Source organism: Oncorhynchus kisutch, linkage group LG30 (assembly GCF_002021735.2).
Source record: "Oncorhynchus kisutch isolate 150728-3 linkage group LG30, Okis_V2, whole genome shotgun sequence".
NCBI classification, from domain to species: domain Eukaryota; kingdom Metazoa; phylum Chordata; class Actinopteri; order Salmoniformes; family Salmonidae; genus Oncorhynchus; species Oncorhynchus kisutch.
In genome coordinates this window covers 46,881,472-46,899,209 of record NC_034203.2, presented here as the reverse complement: position 1 = coordinate 46,899,209, position 17,738 = coordinate 46,881,472, and the positions used below count along the sequence as shown (strand labels likewise).

At 49.3% G+C, this 17,738-nt stretch overlaps 1 protein-coding gene across 3 annotated transcripts in view; it reads left to right on the top strand.

Moving 5' to 3' along the window:
• The window catches only part of LOC109881557 (ankyrin repeat domain-containing protein 12), a 64,616-nt gene that overhangs the window by 38,146 nt on the left and 8,732 nt on the right, over positions 1 to 17,738 (top strand). For 2 of the 3 annotated variants that reach the window (XM_031810176.1, XM_031810177.1), the window contains exons 4-11: positions 510 to 593; positions 2,466 to 2,612; positions 2,841 to 3,044; positions 3,496 to 3,638; positions 4,122 to 4,269; positions 10,832 to 15,396; positions 15,976 to 16,209; positions 16,574 to 16,672. In XM_031810176.1, coding sequence (XP_031666036.1) covers positions 510 to 593; positions 2,466 to 2,612; positions 2,841 to 3,044; positions 3,496 to 3,638; positions 4,122 to 4,269; positions 10,832 to 15,396; positions 15,976 to 16,209; positions 16,574 to 16,672 — 5,624 coding nt within the window. The remainder of the gene's footprint in view (positions 1 to 509; positions 594 to 2,465; positions 2,613 to 2,840; positions 3,045 to 3,495; positions 3,639 to 4,121; positions 4,270 to 10,831; positions 15,397 to 15,975; positions 16,210 to 16,573; positions 16,673 to 17,738) is intronic. The other variant, XM_031810178.1, reaches the window with a different exon arrangement.

Sequence of the window (17,738 nt, the reverse complement as noted above, 5' to 3'; positions counted from 1 at the left end):
TAGGGTTTCTGGGATAATGGTGTTGATGTGAACCATGACCAGCCTTTCAAAGCACTTCATGGCTACGGACTTGAGTGCTATGAGTCTAGTCATTTAGGCAGGATTACTTTATGTTCTTGGGCACAGGGACTACAGAGTCAATCAGGGAGAAATTGAAAATGTCAGTGAAGACACCTGCTCTTTGGTCAGAGTTTCTAGGTCACATCTTGACGTGAGCGTCTGAATTGAACAGCCTACAACGGAGGAGCTAGTTGTGTGCTTTTGGGTAGTGAAGGAAAGCAACAGTCCACTCCACCCTGGATCTTCACCGTCTCCTGTAATGACTCATATGTTTTGAGATGTGTGAATGAGCGTGTGTGAGAGCGGCGTGCATTAATGCGTTGCTTTCCCCCTGCTCTCTCTCCTCTCCCTCCCTCCCTCCTCCTCATCTCCCCTTCTCTTCCCTCTCTCCCTTCCTCTTTCCTCCATTCCTCTTCCCCCCCGCCCCGTGTCTCTGCTTTGCCCAGTAGATGAGTCAGACCCAGGCCAGTCCACTGAGTCCTGGGGAGAGTCTGAAGGGAGGTTAGTGACTCCCTGCAGGATGTGTTTAGCAGGTAACTGTCACTGCAGCCTGGGTCCTCGAGTCTACGCTATGCTGCTATGAAGTTAACACACACACACACACACACACACATATATACACATACACATACATGTGTTGTGTGTAGGTATGTAGGTGTCTTGTAGTAACTGCAGCAACTCCATGTCATGTACCCAACACCCTCTGCCATGCTGTAAACACACACACTGCAGTGACCTTATAGTTTCCCTTGCATGCTACTATGCAGTCTTCCTACCCTGTTAGTCTAATCCCAGTCTTCCTACCCTGTTAGTCTAATCCCCGTCTTCCAGCCCTGTTATGTTAGTCTAATCCCAGTCTTCCTATCCTGTTAGTCTAATCCCAGTCTTCCTATCCTGTTAGTCTAATCCCAGTCTTCCTACCCTGTTAGTCTAATCCCAGTCTTCCTACCCTGTTAGTCTAATCCCAGTCTTCCTACCCTGTTAGTCTAATCCCAGTCTTCCTACCCTGTTAGTCTAATCCCAGTCTTCCTACCCTGTTAGTCTAATCCCAGTCTTCCTACCCTGTTAGTCTAATCCCAGTCTTCCTACCCTGTTAGTCTAATCCCAGTCTTCCTACCCTGTTAGTCTAATCCCAGTCTTCCTACCCTGTTAGTCTAATCCCAGTCTTCCTACCCTGTTAGTCTAATCCCAGTCTTCCTACCCTGTTAGTCTAATCCCAGTCTTCCTACCCTGTTAGTCTAATCCCCGTCTTCCTACCCTGTTAGTCTAATCCCCGTCTTCCAGCCCTGTTATGGTAGTCTAATCCCAGTCTTCCTATCCTGTTATGTTAGTCTAATCCCAGTCTTCCTATCCTGTTATGTTAGTCTAATCCCAGTCTTCCTATCCTGTTATGTTAGTCTAATCCCAGTCTTCCTATCCTGTTATGTTAGTCTAATCCCAGTCTTCCTATCCTGTTATGTTAGTCTAATCCCCGTCTTCCTATCCTGTTATGTTAGTCTAATCCCAGTCTTCCTATCCTGTTATGTTAGTCTAATCCCAGTCTTCCTATCCTGTTATGTTAGTCTAATCCCCGTCTTCCTATCCTGTTATGTTAGTCTAATCCCAGTCTTCCTATCCTGTTATGTTAGTCTAATCCCAGTCTTCCTATCCTGTTAGTCTAATCCCAGTCTTCCTATCCTGTTATGTTAGTCTAATCCCAGTCTTCCTATCCTGTTATGTTAGTCTAATCCCAGTCTTCCTATCCTGTTAGTCTAATCCCAGTCTTCCTATCCTGTTAGTCTAATCCCAGTCTTCCTATCCTGTTATGTTAGTCTAATCCCAGTCTTCCTATCCTGTTATGTTAGTCTAATCCCAGTCTTCCTATCCTGTTAGTCTAATCCCAGTCTTCCTATCCTGTTATGTTAGTCTAATCCCAGTCTTCCTTTCCTGTTATGTTACACTCAACACTCTCTGCCTGTTCTCTAGAGCTCGCTAGCTCACCTCACGCATGTCTGTATGTTGGCTTGATGGTGTTATGAGTGATGCGTTGGTTATACCAACCTTACACACTGTGCTGGCCCCCCTTCAAGAACGCTGTGCTCGCTAACCTGTTTTTGTGGGGGGGGGGGGGGGGTGATTGAGAGGTACGGTGCAAAAGATGGGGGGGGGGGGTGGGGCACAATCACCTTATTGCATTACCCCTGTTGATCATCTTGGATGCATCCTAAATGGCACTCTGTCTCCTATATAGTGTGCTCTTTTTGACTAGGGTCCATAGAGACAATGCTATATAGGGAATAAGATTCATTTTGGGATTCACACCTTGCTCATTTGGCAGAATTGGAGGCGTGTGTGTGTTTTTTTTTTTTGGGGGGGGGGGGGTTTCTAAGTCTAACCCTGTTTCTTGTCCTACCTCTTGTTTGTAGATAAAGATGGCCCGGATAAGAAGAAAGTCAAGAAGGAGTCTGGGGGGAGTAAGAAGGCCCCGGTTAATCTCCTGTTTGGCTACCCGCTGTCGGAACGAAAGCAGATGGCCCTCCTGATGCAGATGACCGCCAGGGACAACAGCCCAGGTTAGTCAGAACACATTCATCCCCTGTCTCCTCTCCCTCTCATAACCTCTTAGAGATGTGGATGGTTAATATATTTATCAGGATTCAGAGTCATAATGATAAACAACGGCCTTGTCGATAACGGACCTCCCGGTACAACGGCCTTGTCGATAACGGACCTCCCAGTTATCAGATTTAAAAATAAACACTTTCTCTGAGTTATTTCTCTCTCCCCTCCCTCCTCCTCAGACTCGACACCTAGCCACCCGTCCCAGGCCCCCCCGGTGCAGAAGAAGCTCCCCAGTAGCACGGCCTCCAGAGCGAGGGACAAGGTGAACAAGAGGAACGAGCGTGGCGAGACGCCGTTACACATGGCCGCCATACGAGGGGATGCCAAGCATGTCAAGGAGATCATCAGCCTGGGAGCTGATGTCAACGTCAAAGACTTCGCAGGTAAAGGAACACCTGACCAATCGTTATAAACTAGAAAGATCAGAGTAACTTTTTAAATATGTACACACCCATTTTAATCATTGACCAGGCACTTTTATCCAAAGTGGTTTGCTTATAACACCTAAACACACACACACACATTTCACATCACCTTACTGTGGAATGCTTACTTACAAGCCTTAACCAACAGTGCATTTCAAGAAAAATCATTTAAGAAAATATTTAAATGAATAAATAAATCTAAAAATAACACAAGAAATTGACGTACTAATAACGAGGCTATATGCAGGTGGGGGGGGGGGATCATTTACCAGGCGCTCTTATCCAGAATGGCTTGCGGTAGTAATGCTTAAACCCACATTCTCACTCCCCTCCCTGTGGACCCTGCAACTCGTTAGGCGCTGAACTGTTCCAGTTTCCCCTTCAAAAGACAATTTCTTCCTTCCATCAGGCTGGACCCCTCTTCACGAGGCATGTAACCTTGGTTACTACGACGTGGCCAAGGTTCTGATCTCGGCCGGCGCAGAAGTCAACACCCAGGGTCTGGACGACGACACGCCGCTCCACGATGCCTCCAGTAGTGGACATACAGACGTAGGTTGACCTCCCTGGCCTGACCACCCCGGCCTGACCACCCCGGCCTGACCACCCCGGCCTGACCACCCCGGCCTGACCACCCAACATGTACCGCCGCTGGTTCTCTTAACATGGGAGTACTACTTAGATTGAAACTTACTGACCCTTTTGATTGACTTTATTCAGGAATTATCTGGGATCCTTGAGCTCTTGGAGATCAGAGACGATTGACCTTTTTGTAAAAAAAATATATATTTTTTAAAATCACACTGACATAAATATTAACAAAGATGAACAAGCTGGACCTTGAGAGAGATAATAACCTGTCCTATCCCCCGAGAGAGAGAGAATTTCCTGTCCTATCCCCCGAGAGAGAGATAAATACCTGTCCTATTCCCCGAGAGAGAGAGAATCCACCTGTCCTATCCCCCGAGAGAGAGAGAATTCACCTGTCCTATCCCCCGAGAGAGATGATCACCTGTCCTATCCCCCTTCGTATAGATTGTGAAGCTGCTGCTGAGACATGGAGGCAATGCGTTCCAGGCCAACAAGAGAGGGGAGCGGCCCGTGGACATCGCTGATTCCCACGAGCTGGAGCTCCTCCTAAAGGGAGAGGTGCCCCTCTCAGACCCAGAGGACAGCTCCTCAGGTAGGGTGTCCTGTAGAGAATTAAGATGACTTTCGAGTAGTAAGACATGTATAAAAGCAACAGATACCATTAATAAGAAGGGGCTGGAAACATCTTATATGGTGAACTACCGAGTAGCTGGGACAGGCAAGCCCCATACTATTGTGGAGGAGTGGCTAGGACAGGCAAGCCCCATACTATTGTGGAGGAGTGGCTGGGACAGACAAGCACCATACTATTGTGGAGGAGTGGCTAGGACAGGCAAGCACCATACTATTGTGGAGGAGTGGCTAGGACAGACAAGCCCCATACTATTGTGGAGGAGTGGCTAGGACAGGCAAGCCCCATACTATTGTGGAGGAGTGGCTAGGACAGACAAGCCCCATACTATTGTGGAGGAGTGGCTAGGACAGACAAGCCCCATACTATTGTGGAGGAGTGGCTAGGACAGGCAAGCCCCATACTATTGTGGAGGAGTGGCTAGGACAGGCAAGCCCCATACTATTGTGGAGGAGTAGCTAGCACAGGCAAGCCCCATACTATTGTGGAGGAGTGGCTAGGACAGGCAAGCACCATACTATTGTGGAGGAGTGGCTAGGACAGGCAAGCCCCATACTATTGTGGAGGAGTGGCTAGGACAGGCAAGCCCCATACTATTGTGGAGGAGTGGCTAGGACAGGCAAGCACCATACTATTGTGGAGGAGTGGCTAGGACAGGCAAGCACCATACTATTGTGGAGGAGTGGCTAGGACAGACAAGCCCCATACTATTGTGGAGGAGTGGCTAGGACAGGCAAGCCCCATACTATTGTGGAGGAGTGGCTAGGACAGGCAAGCCCCATACTATTGTGGAGGAGTGGCTGGGACAGACAAGCCCCATACTATTGTGGAGGAGTGGCTAGGACAGGCAAGCCCCATACTATTGTGGAGGAGTGGCTAGGACAGGCCAGCCCCATACTATTGTGGAGGAGTGGCTAGGACAGGCAAGCCCCATACTATTGTGGAGGAGTGGCTAGGACAGGCAAGCCCCATACTATTGTGGAGGAGTGGCTAGGACAGGCAAGCCCCATACTATTGTGGAGGAGTAGCTAGCACAGGCAAGCCCCATACTATTGTGGAGGAGTGGCTGGGACAGGCAAGCCCCATACTATTGTGGAGGAGTGGCTAGGACAGACAAGCCCCATACTATTGTAGCGGAGTGGCTAGGACAGACAAGCCCCATACTATTGTGGAGGAGTGGCTAGGACAGGCAAGCCCCATACTATTGTGGAGGAGTGGCTAGGACAGACAAGCCCCATACTATTGTGGAGGAGTGGCTAGGACAGGGAAGCCCCATACTATTGTGGAGGAGTGGCTAGGACAGGCAAGCCCCATACTATTGTAGAGGAGTGGCTAGGACAGGGAAGCCCCATACTATTGTGGAGGAGTGGCTAGGACAGGCTAGCCCCATACTATTGTGGAGGAGTGGCTAGGACAGGCTAGCCCCATACTATTGTGGAGGAGTGGCTAGGACAGACAAGCCCCATACTATTGTGGAGGAGTGGCTAGGACAGGCTAGCCCCATACTATTGTGGAGGAGTGGCTAGGACAGACAAGCCCCATACTATTGTGGAGGAGTGGCTAGGACAGGGAAGCCCCATACTATTGTGGAGGAGTGGCTAGGACAGGCTAGCCCCATACTATTGTGGAGGAGTGGCTAGGACAGACAAGCCCCATACTATTGTAGAGGAGTGGCTAGGACAGGGAAGCCCCATACTATTGTGGAGGAGTGGCTAGGACAGGCTAGCCCCATACTATTGTGGAGGAGTGGCTAGGACAGGCTAGCCCCATACTATTGTGGAGGAGTGGCTAGGACAGACAAGCCCCATACTATTGTGGAGGAGTGGCTAGGACAGGCTAGCCCCATACTATTGTGGAGGAGTGGCTAGGACAGACAAGCCCCATACTATTGTAGAGGAGTGGCTAGGACAGGCAAGCCCCATACTATTGTGGAGGACTTCATTTGTTGTTGTTATTTGTGCCCTGGTCCTATAAGAGCTCTTTGTCACTTCCCACGAGCCGGGTTGTGACGACAACTTATTAAACACACATTCTTCTGTTTAATACATGTTTCGTATAGTGTGTGTGTGTGTGTGTGTGTGTGTGTGTGTGTGTGTGTGTGTGTGTGTGTGTGTGTGTGGCTTAGAATGATGGCAAAAAACAACATTGTAGAGTGCCCTGACCCTGGTGCTAGAGGGGGTACAGCTGGAGGTTGAATGTTTGAAGGGGTACGGGACTGTAACAAGTTGAGCTTGTTATTATCGGTCATTCATAGCAGCACTACCATCTGAGGCTCCAACCATGTGTAGCAAGTGAAGTGGAAGATTTCTAATCAATACAAAATGGATGAATGAATTACAAGTACATAATTAAGTTGGCTAATTGAAGAGTGTAGACAATGATCAACCAACAGGTAGGCTGTTTAATGGGGTTGCAGGGTAGCCTAGTGGTTAGAGTGTAGACAATGATCAACCAACAGGTAGGCTGTTTAATGGGGCTGCAGGGTAGCCTAGTGGTTAGAGTGTAGACAATGATCAACCAACAGGTAAGCTGTTTAATGGGGCTGCAGGGTAGCCTAGTGGTTAGAGTGTAGACAATGATCAACCAACAGGTAGGCTGTTTAATGGGGCTGCAGGGTAGCCTAGTGGTTAGAGTGTAGACAATGATCAACCAACAGGTAGGCTGTTTAATGGGGCTGCAGGGTAGCCTAGTGGTTAGAGTGTAGACAATGATCAACCAACAGGTAGGCTGTTTAATGGGGCTGCAGGGTAGCCTAGTGGTTAGAGTGTAGACAATGATCAACCAACAGGTAGGCTGTTTAATGGGGCTGCAGGGTAGCCTAGTGGTTAGAGTGTAGACAATGATCAACCAACAGGTAGGCTGTTTAATGGGGCTGCAGGGTAGCCTAGTGGTTAGAGTGTAGACAATGATCAACCAACAGGTAGGCTGTTTAATGGGGCTGCAGGGTAGCCTAGTGGTTAGAGTGTAGACAATGATCAACCAACAGGTAGGCTGTTTAATGGGGCTGCAGGGTAGCCTAGTGGTTAGAGTGTAGGGGAGGCAGGTAGCCTAGTGGTTAGAGTGTAGACAATGATCAACCAACAGGTAGGCTGTTTAATGGGGCTGCAGGGTAGCCTAGTGGTTAGAGTGTAGGGGGGGCAGGTAGCCTAGTGGTTAGAGTGTAGGGGGTGCAGGTAGCCTAGTGGTTAGAGTGTAGGGGGTGCAGGTAGCCTAGTGGTTAGAGTGTAGGGGGTGCAGGTAGCCTAGTGGTTAGAGTGTAGAGGCGGCAGGTAGCCTAGTGGTTAGAGTGTAGGGGGTGCAGGTAGCCTAGTGGTTAGAGTGTAGGGGGGGCAGGTAGCCTAGTGGTTAGAGTGTAGAGGTGGCAGGTAGCCTAGTGGTTAGAGTGTAGGGGGTGCAGGTAGCCTAGTGGTTAGAGTGTAGGGGAGGCAGGTAGCCTAGTGGTTAGAGTGTAGGGGGTGCAGGTAGCCTAGTGGTTAGAGTGTAGGGGGTGCAGGTAGCCTAGTGGTTAGAGTGTAGGGGGTGCAGGTAGCCTAGTGGTTAGAGTGTAGGGGCGGCAGGTAGCCTAGTGGTTAGAGTGTAGGGGCGGCAGGTAGCCTAGTGGTTAGAGTGTAGGGGCGGCAGGTAGCCTAGTGGGTAGAGTGTAGGGACGGCAGGTAGCCTAGTGGTTAGAGTGTAGGGGGTGCAGGTAGCCTAGTGGTTAGAGTGTAGGGGGTGCAGGTAGCCTAGTGGTTAGAGTGTAGGGGCGGCAGGTAGCCTAGTGGTTAGATTGTAGGAGTGTAGGGACGGCAGGTAGCCTAGTGGTTAGAGTGTAGGGACGGCAGGTAGCCTAGTGGTTAGAGTGTAGGGGCGGCAGGTAGCCTAGTGGTTAGAGTGTAGGGGCGGCAGGTAGCCTAGTGGTTAGAGTGTAGGGGCGGCAGGTAGACTAGTGGTTAGAGTGTAGGGACGGCAGGTAGCCTAGTGGTTAGAGCGTTGGGCTATTAAGGCAGTTAACCCCACTGTTCCTAAACCCGTCATTGAAAATAAGAAATTGTTCTTAGCTGACTTGCCGAGTTAAATCACAGTAAAATAAATCTGGATGGAGTTACTATAGGGGACAGAGAGCACAGCAAAATATCCTCAATTATTTTGCGATCGTTTTAACAAACTTACCACTGGCCACTGCTCGTCCAACTTCTCATTCCAAACTTCATGGGCATTAATATGGAGTTGGTCCCCCCTTTGCTGCTATAACAGCCTCCACTCTTCTGGGAAGGCTTTCCACTAGATGTTGGAACATTGCTGCTATAACAGCCTCCACTCTTCTGGGAAGGCTTTCCACTAGATGTTGGAACATTGCTGCTATAACAGCCTCCACTCTCCTGGGAAGGCTTTCCACTAGATGTTGGAACATTGCTGCTATAACAGCCTCCACTCTTCTGGGAAGGCTTTCCACTAGATGTTGTAACATTGCTGCTATAACAGCCTCCACTCTTCTGGGAAGGCTTTCCACTAGATGTTGGAACATTGCTGCTATAACAGCCTCCACTCTTCTGGGAAGGCTTTCCACTAGATGTTGGAACATTGCTGCTATAACAGCCTCCACTCTCCTGGGAAGGCTTTCCACTAGATGTTGGAACATTGCTGCTATAACAGCCTCCACTCTTCTGGGAAGGCTTTCCACTAGATGTTGTAACATTGCTGCTATAACAGCCTCCACTCTTCTGGGAAGGCTTTCCACTAGATGTTGGAACATTGCTGCAATAACAGCCTCCACTCTCCTGGGAAGGCTTTCCACTAGATGTTGGAACATTGCTGCTATAACAGCCTCCACTCTTCTGGGAAGGCTTTCCACTAGATGTTGGAACATTGCTGCTATAACAGCCTCCACTCTCCTGGGAAGGCTTTCCCACTAGATGTTGAAACATTGCTGCTATAACAGCCTCCACTCTTCTGGGAAGGCTTTCCACTAGATGTTGGAACATTGCTGCTATAACAGCCTCCACTCTTCTGGGAAGGCTTTCCACTAGATGTTGGAACATTGCTGCTATAACAGCCTCCACTCTTCTGGGAAGGCTTTCCACTAGATGTTGGAACATTGCTGCAGGAATTGCTTCAATTCAGCCACAAGAGCATTAGTGAGGTCGGACACTGATGTTGGGAGATTTAGGTTTGTCTCGCAGTCGGCGTTCCAATTCATCCCAAAGTTGTTGGATGGGGTTGAAGCACAGAACCGTCTAGAATTTAATTGAATGCTGTAGCGTTAAGATTCCCTTTCACTGGAACTAAGGGGCTTTTCCATGAACCATGAAAAACATCCCCAGTCCATTATTCCTCCTTCACCAAACTTTACAGTTGGCACTATACATTCGGGCAGGTAGCGTTCTCCTGGCATCCGCCAAACCCAGATTCCTCCGTCAGACTGCCAGATGGTGAAGCGTGATTCATCACTCCAGAGAACGTGTTTCTACTGCTCCAGTGTCCAAAGGTGGCTAGCTTTACACCACTCCAGCCGATGCTTGACATGGCGCATGGTGATCTTAGGCTTGTGTGCAGCTGCTCGGCCATGGAAACTCATTTCATGAAGCTCCCTACGAACAGTTATTGTGCTGAAATTGCTTCCACAGGCAGTTTGGATTTCGGTAGTGAGTTTGCAACCAAGGACATACTATTTTTAATCGCTACGCGCTTCAGCACTCTGCGGCCCCGTTCTGTGAGCTTGTGTGGCCTACCACTTTGCGCCTGAGCCGTTGTTTCTCCTAGACGTTTCCACTACACAATAGCAGCACTTCCAGATGACCAGGGCAGAAATTTGAACATCTGAAAAGGTGCCAATCATATGGCGGTGCCACATGGAAAGTCACCGAGCTCTTCAATAAGGCCATAGTACTACCGATGTTTGTCTATGGAGATTGCATGGATTTTATAAACCTGTCGGCCACGGGGTGTGGCTGAAATAGTCGAACCCACTCATTTGAAGTTTTGTCTACATACTTTTGGCAATGTAGTGTTGCTTGCAAGTGTCGCTAACTAGCTTATTTACATCAATTTGACGCAGCCAAGACCGACACTACCAGATGACATTACCTATCGCAGGAACAAGTTTGTCTAACTTTCTCTCTCTGAAATCCAATTATATTCGTCACCTTACCGTGAAATGCTTACTTACAAGCCCTTAACCAACAATGACGTTTTAAGAAAATAGAGTTTAGAAAATATTTACTAAATTAACTAAAGTTTTAGAGGCTGTATAGAGGCTGTATACAGGTTGTCGAGGTAATTTGTAGGGGTAAAGTGAGTAGGGCTTTTCTGTCTGTGCTGAAACAACAAGCAGAGTGCACTGCCTTTCCTGAGCCACGTGAGCAAGTCCCCATTCTGTAACATGCATGTATTTCGACAATCCGGATATCTGAAAAAAATATATTATTCGAATGGTGAAATCAATTCAAGTCCCCGTCCGTCCCTACTTGTAATCAAACTTGATTAGAAAACAAGGCTTTTTATTCTGTTTTCAAGACTTGAATTATGATTCTCTTTTCCTCTACAGAGTCTGAAGACCCTCCTTCGGTTAACCCCTCAAGTGTGGACGTGGATGATGACAACATGGATGACTCGGACATGGAGAAAGTCTCTGAAGGCAAACGGAGCACCGTGAAGGCCTCACCCCCCATGTCTGGCCTGGACGAGTATGAGTTCAAAGACGAGGAGGAAGAAGAAGACCTGAGTAAAGCCCTGAACGACAGACACATCCTCCGGAGAGAGCTGAGGCAGGAAGAGAAGGATCATTTGGCCGTGAAGCAGAGCGGTAAAGGGGACGGGAACGTCTCAGTCCAGTCCTCTAAGTCTAAGAAGACGAAGACGTTGTCCCGCATCCTGTATTGCACCTCGGATAGTTCCAGTGATGAGATGGAGATGCCGTCAGAGAGAAGGAGCTCTCCAACCTGTTCCCACGGCTCGGAGGGACACAAGGCGTCAGACGCCAGCAGGACTAAGAAAGAGAACCTCTCCGAAAAGAAAGACAAAGGCAGCAAAGTAAAGAAGAAGAACAAGAGCAAGAGTAAGAACAAGGAGAACCAGGAGGATAGGAAGGAAAACAGCAAAGCTCTGGTGTTCTCCGTAGCCACTGTGTCTGTGTCGGAGACACACGCGGACAAGAACAACCGGGGACTCTGTGGGGACGAAGACTCGTTCAAGATGTCCTTCAGTCCCAAGGATGACTCGTCCGTCCACCTCTTCCATCTGTCTGCCACCGTCAAGTCCCCCAAGCTCAACCACGGCCTCGCCGACAAGCAGCCGTCCTCCAACCCGCTCAAACAGGAGAACGCCAAGATGACGTGCGTCTCGATTGCCGAAGGCCCCTGTCCGCCGGATGGTGTCAAGTACAACCACTACAACCCAGAGTCTGAGTTCTGCACGGAGAGCTCCAGTAGTAAAGGCTGCAAGCACAAGGAGAAGAGCAAGCACCACCAGAATGACGTCATCATGGATGCTGGTGGTGGTGCAGGGGTGGAAGATGGAGGCTCCAGTCCGTATAATAAAGATGGCGGCGTTGCCAACAGCGTGGACATCTCTGAAGGTGGTACCTTACGGAAGACGGATAAGGACGGCAAGGTGGTCAAGAAGCACAAGTTAAAACACAAGGAGAAGGACAAGCCCAGGAGGGAGTATGAGCCAGAAAGGAACCGCCACCGGCAGAAGGAGGGCGGCAGAAAGGACGGCCACAGGAACCTGGAATTCGACCGGGAGTTCTGGAAAGAGAACTTCTTCAACGATGACGACCCTTTGCCTCCAGGGAAAATGGAGAGGGAGGACTGCGGATCTCCTCAGAATACCTCAACGTCGGGCAGCTCTCCTGTGAAGGAAGAGAGAAAAGAGACTAAAGAAAAACACCCCTCTAGCATCAGCAGCAAGGAGAAAAGGTTGAGAAGAGAAGAGGAACGCTTGAAGAAGGAGAGGAAAGAGACCTCGGCTGTCTGTAAAGAGGAGAGGGGGGGAAAGGATGGGAAGCTCAGTGAGCGTGAGGAAAGGACTGAGTGCCTAAGCTCTGTACGGGTTTCGGTTCCTGAGGAGACGCAGCGTAACTCCACCAGTGTGAATGACGAACCGGAGGAGAAACCGGTAACGGGGACCACGTCTACAGCTGATTCAGACCAGCTGGATGCCTCTGAGAAATGCCGGCGGGACAAATACGACAGGAGGCCTTCTGTAAAGGAACGTGAGGTTGACAAGACGGATAAAAAGCATCCCGACAGAGAAAAGAAAGTCAAGATTGAGCACCCTGAGAAATCAGAGAATTCACAGAATTCCATGGATCGCTGGAAAGAGAGGGAGAAGGAAAGGATGGCATCCCCTGGTGACAAGAACCACAAAGAGATCGAGAAGCTCAGAGCCTTGTCCTCGACTAAAAAATACGAGGAGAGCAAGGACAAGAAGAGCAAAGACAAGCCAGATAAGAGGAGTGACAGGGAGAGGCTGGAGAGGGAGTACAACGCGGGAGAACACAAAGACAGGACGAGCTTTGATAAGAAAGGAAAACCACCTTTAGAGAAATTTATGGACCACAGTAAATCCGATCGCTCTAAGGAAAAGGAGAAAGACAAAGACTGCGATAAGAAGAAAAGGGAAAAATCTAAAGACAGCGCTTCCTCATCTTCCTCCTCCTCTTCTAACCTGAAGCTCCTCTTGGAGGAGAAGGGCTATGTGTCTGAAAGTTGCAAGACATTACCAGCAAAACTACTAAAGACAGAGGACCTCCCAAAGACGCCAGAGAAAGACCGAGACAGGAGAGACCGAGAATCCAGAGACTCGGACAAGCACCGAGATCGGGACAAAGACCGTTCCAAGGACCGTTCCAAGGAGGGTGGCAAGGCCAGTAAGACCAAACCCAACGAGACTGAGACTGACCGAGACAACCGGTCCAAAGCTAAAGCCTCGCCTGCCACCCGGGAAGAGCAGAAGCCCAAAGAGAAACGTCTGGTCAACGAAGACCTGAGGCAGACCAGCTTCGAACGCATGCTGAGTCTGAAGGACCAGGAGATTGAACAGTGGCACCGGAAACACCTAGAAAAGATCAAACAGAAGGAGCGGGAGAGGATGAAACAACGGCCTTCCTCTACGACAACGGACACAGGGAAGCTCAAAAGCAAAGCCAAAGCCAAGACTACGTCCTCGTCTTCTGGAGAACTGTGCTTGAGCAAAGAATTGCTTCGCTCCAAGAGCTCTGAAGGCTCCACCGACGTTCACTGTCGCGACAGAGACAAACCCCTTAAGGACAGCACCAGCTCCAGGACCATGTCTCTGGACGGGAAGACACTTTCCTGTCTCAGTGGGAAGCTGATGGCTGGTATGGAGAACAGCTTGAGCAGGTCACCCAGGCCAGAAAGCGAGCGGTCGGGTCTTATGTCCAGGTCTGTGTCTATGATCTCTGTGGCCAGCTCTGAAGACTCCTGTCAGGCTACATTGCTGACACCGAGACCTATTGAGTACGACTCGGATATGACCCTGGAAACCTCCCAGGACTTTCAGCTGCCTTTCCTCCTGTCTTCCTTCCTTCCATATCCTGCCGTTCACGACAAAGACGACAACAGTCTTCCAGAAGAGCCGGGGCAAGGCAACCAGACTCCGCTGCAGAGCAGACACGCTTCCCCTTGCCTTAGGGCTATTCTGGACGAAGACGCTAACTGTGCGACGGCGTCTGAGTGCAAACCTATCGAAACTCTGTCCAAGGTCGCCGTGGTGCCTGCTGCTCAACCCAGTGAAGAGTCCACAAGTGTTCAGCCTTTAGAAACCTGTGCAGATCCAGAGGAGAGCCAGAGTCAAAGTGATCCAATTCAGATGCTTCCGAATCTTCCTAATGCAATAACAGATGCAGATCTCAACACTGAGAGTGAAGGGAACACCGCTTCAGGTGTCTATCTTCCACCTCAAGCGTCCAACACCAGAGATCCTCACGTAAAGGACTCCTCAACACTTCAGCAGGCTAGTGTCCAACAGCTAGCTACGCCAGAACAGAGAGGGTTTTCTTCCACCTCTGATCCTCTCCTAATACGGGACGTCCAGTGTATCCCTGTGGAGACCTCCAGTGCGGCACCTGAATGTAGCATGAAAGACCTGCCCTCTGAGGACATGACGCCACTGGTGACATTATCTTCTCTATCCTGTCAACTGCCGTTCTCCAGCACCGAAACCACCTTATCTCTCTCTGCTAGCCAGTCACGGGAAACCCTTCCAAACACCAGTACGGTGACCTCACAGCAGACGAAGACAGAGATTGATGGAGATCTGGTTCTTGATTCTAAAGATAAAACTCCAGTTGAGAGTGGAGCTAGCAGCGCTGAAAACAGAGCAGCTGTAGAGAGCCTTCAGAGTGCGTTAGGAGCGTCTAGACCCGGATGGATGGACAACCCAGTAGCCTCCACCAGCAAACACCCACCACCCAGCGCTAGCTCAGAGGACTCCACGATGACCACCAGCAAACCCAAGGACTCTCAAGAGGAGATGGACACTGACGGGAACAGTAAAGACTGTAAGAAATCCAGATTCTCCAGTGACATTGTGGGTCCTAGCGATCCTCAGCCGGACAAAAACTATCCTAATGGCCAGCTTACATCATCCACTGTGTCGCGCTGCTCGAGCCCTGAACACAAGGAAGAAGAAGAACCTTCTGACGCTCCTGAGAAGTGGAGAGGTCCTGAGGCCATATCAACAGAAAAGGCTAGCTGTTGGTCTTCATCAGAGGGCAGTAGTATGGTCACCGTCCCCGAGGTGAAGTCAGAGCCATGCCAAGAGCCTACCTCCGAGGAGAGACCAGAAGGACAGACTCCCTCGATTGTTGGATCAGACCAGACCCACAGTGTTTCTGGACAGAGTTGTAACTTCCAGCAGGGCTCCCGGACAGACCAGAGTGGTAGTAGTGGTAGTTACAGCTGCAGTGGGTTTTCTGCTAGCTCTTCCCCCCAGTCTGGGGACAGAGACTCTGACTCCTCCGGGGCTAAGGCCAAGGTCCTCTCCCTAACCATGGAAGAGGACCAGGACTTCCAGCAGACCCACCCCAGGAAGAGGAAGATGCCCAGGTTGTCTACCTCCAACCAGGCTGGAGGCAGCATGCAGCAGGTGGGCTCTTCTGGTAGATAGGAAAAGGGAGAGGGAAAAGGGTACGTCTCGGAAAGGGTGAGGAGATGTTTTTAGGAGGGAAGGATAGAGGAAAGGAAGGAGGGAAGGAATAGGAATGAGAAAGGAAGGATAGAGGAAAGGAATATGAATGAGAAAGGGAAGGAAGGAGGGAAGGGAAGGGATAGGAAGGAGGGAAGGATAGAGGAAAAGGAATAGGAATGAGAAAGGAAGGAGGTAAGGGAAAGGAAGGATAGAGGAAAAGGAAAGGAAGGAGGAAAGGATAGAGGAATGAGACAGGAAGGAGGGAAGGAATAGGAATGAGAAAGGAAGGAGAGAGGAAAGAAATAGGAATGAGAAAGGAAGGAAGGAAGGAGGAAAGGGAAAGGAAGTAGAGGAGTATTGCCGTTTTGAAGAGAAGGGGAAGAGTGGGTAGGTGAAAGGGAGGAGGGACAGGGATAAAGAGAGGTCGGTCTAGTTGTAAGAGTGGATATTCGGGACAACATATCTTACCTTGGGGGACAGTAAAGTTATCTCCTCTACCTTATCTTACCGTTTTTCTCTTCTCTCCTTCCTCATCAGGAGTCTCTGGCGGCCATCGTTGACTCTCTGAAGCTGGAGGAGATTCAGCCGTACCAGACGGAGAGGGCCAACCCTTACTACGAGTTCCTGCACATCCGCAAGAAGATCGAGGAGAAGCGTAAAGTGTTGCTGAGCGTCATCCCCCAGCCGCCACAGTATTACGACGAATACGTGACGTTTACTGGATCCTACCTGCTAGACGGGAACCCGCTCAGCAAACTCTGTATTCCAACTGTGAGTCTGGAGTTGTTAACTGTCATCTTAGTCGTCTCCTCTTATATGAGTCAGGGTTCAGTGTCCAGGACTTATTAGTTTTGCTCTTTGACTAAAAAGCTCTACAGACACTTGAGTGCATCTCCACTCTTCTGTCCTTTTCTTTTGTCTCCCAGGGTTTCTTTCCCCTGTGTCATTTCTTGTTGTTTCCTCCATTTTTAAAGAAAATTATACATTGAAAAAAAATTATAGCTAGTATAGTTCTGGGAAAGGTTTTATTTGAATTGCTAAAGTCCTTCGACTCAAGACATCAGCCTTAAAAAGGGGTTTATTAAACAAACCTTAAAAGTTTCATAATGTTGAATTTATTTGTCTCTCTTAACAGATAACTCCTCCTCCGTCTCTACCGGACCAACTGAAGGAGATGTTTAAACAACAGGAAGTTGTTCGTATGAAGCTACGCTTGCAACACAGCATTGAACGGGTATGTGGAGTAATTCTACTCAAAAGCCTATTCAATCTTCCTTTACAGCTTGATCTACAGTCAGGTCCAACATGATTGTGTTTCTTGATTTTAAAAACGAGCAAAAAGGATCATGGGTATTAATATGAGGTGGTAGCCCCCCTTTGCTGCTATAACAGCCTCCACTCTTCTGGGAAGGCTTTCCACTAGATGTTGGAACATTGCTGCTATAACAGCCTCCACTCTTCTGGGAAGGCTTTCCACTAGATGTTGGAACATTGCTGCTATAACAGCCTCCACTCTTCTGGGAAGGCTTTCCACTAGATGTTGGAACATTGCTGCTATAACAGCCTCCACTCTTCTGGGAAGGCTTTCCACTAGATGTTGGAACATTGCTGCAGGGACTTGCTTCCATTCAGCCACGAGTATTAGTGAGGTCGGACACTGATTTCGGGCGACGGAGTGGAGGTCAGGGCTCTGTGCAGACCAGGCAACATCTTCCACACCGATCTCGATAAACCATTTCTGTATGGACCTCGCTTTGTGCGTTTAGGCATTTTCATGCTGAAACAGGAAAAGGACTTTCCCAAACTGTTGTCACAAAGTTGGGAGCGCAGAATCGTATCGTCTAGAATGTCATTATATGCTGTAGATTTCCCTTCACTGGAACTAAGGGGCCCGAACCATGAAAAACAGCCCCAGACCATTATTCCTTCTCCACCAAACTTTACAGTTGGCAGCGTTCTCCTGGCATCCGCCAAACCCACATTCATCTGTCAGATTACTTTACGCGGATCCAGACGACGCTTGGCATTGTGCATGGTGATGTTAGGCTTGTGCGCGGCTGCTCAACCATGGAAACCCATTTCATGAAGCTCCCGACGAACAGTTATTGTACTGACGCTGCTTCCAGAGGCAGTTTGGAACTCGGTAGTGAGTGTTGGTTGTAACCGAGGACAGATCATTTTTACATGCTTCAGCACTCTTAAGGTCCTGTTCTGTGAGCTTGTGTGGTCTACCACTTCAAGGCTGAGCCGTTGTTGCTCCTAGACGTTTCCACTTCACAATAACAGCACTTAAAGTTGGC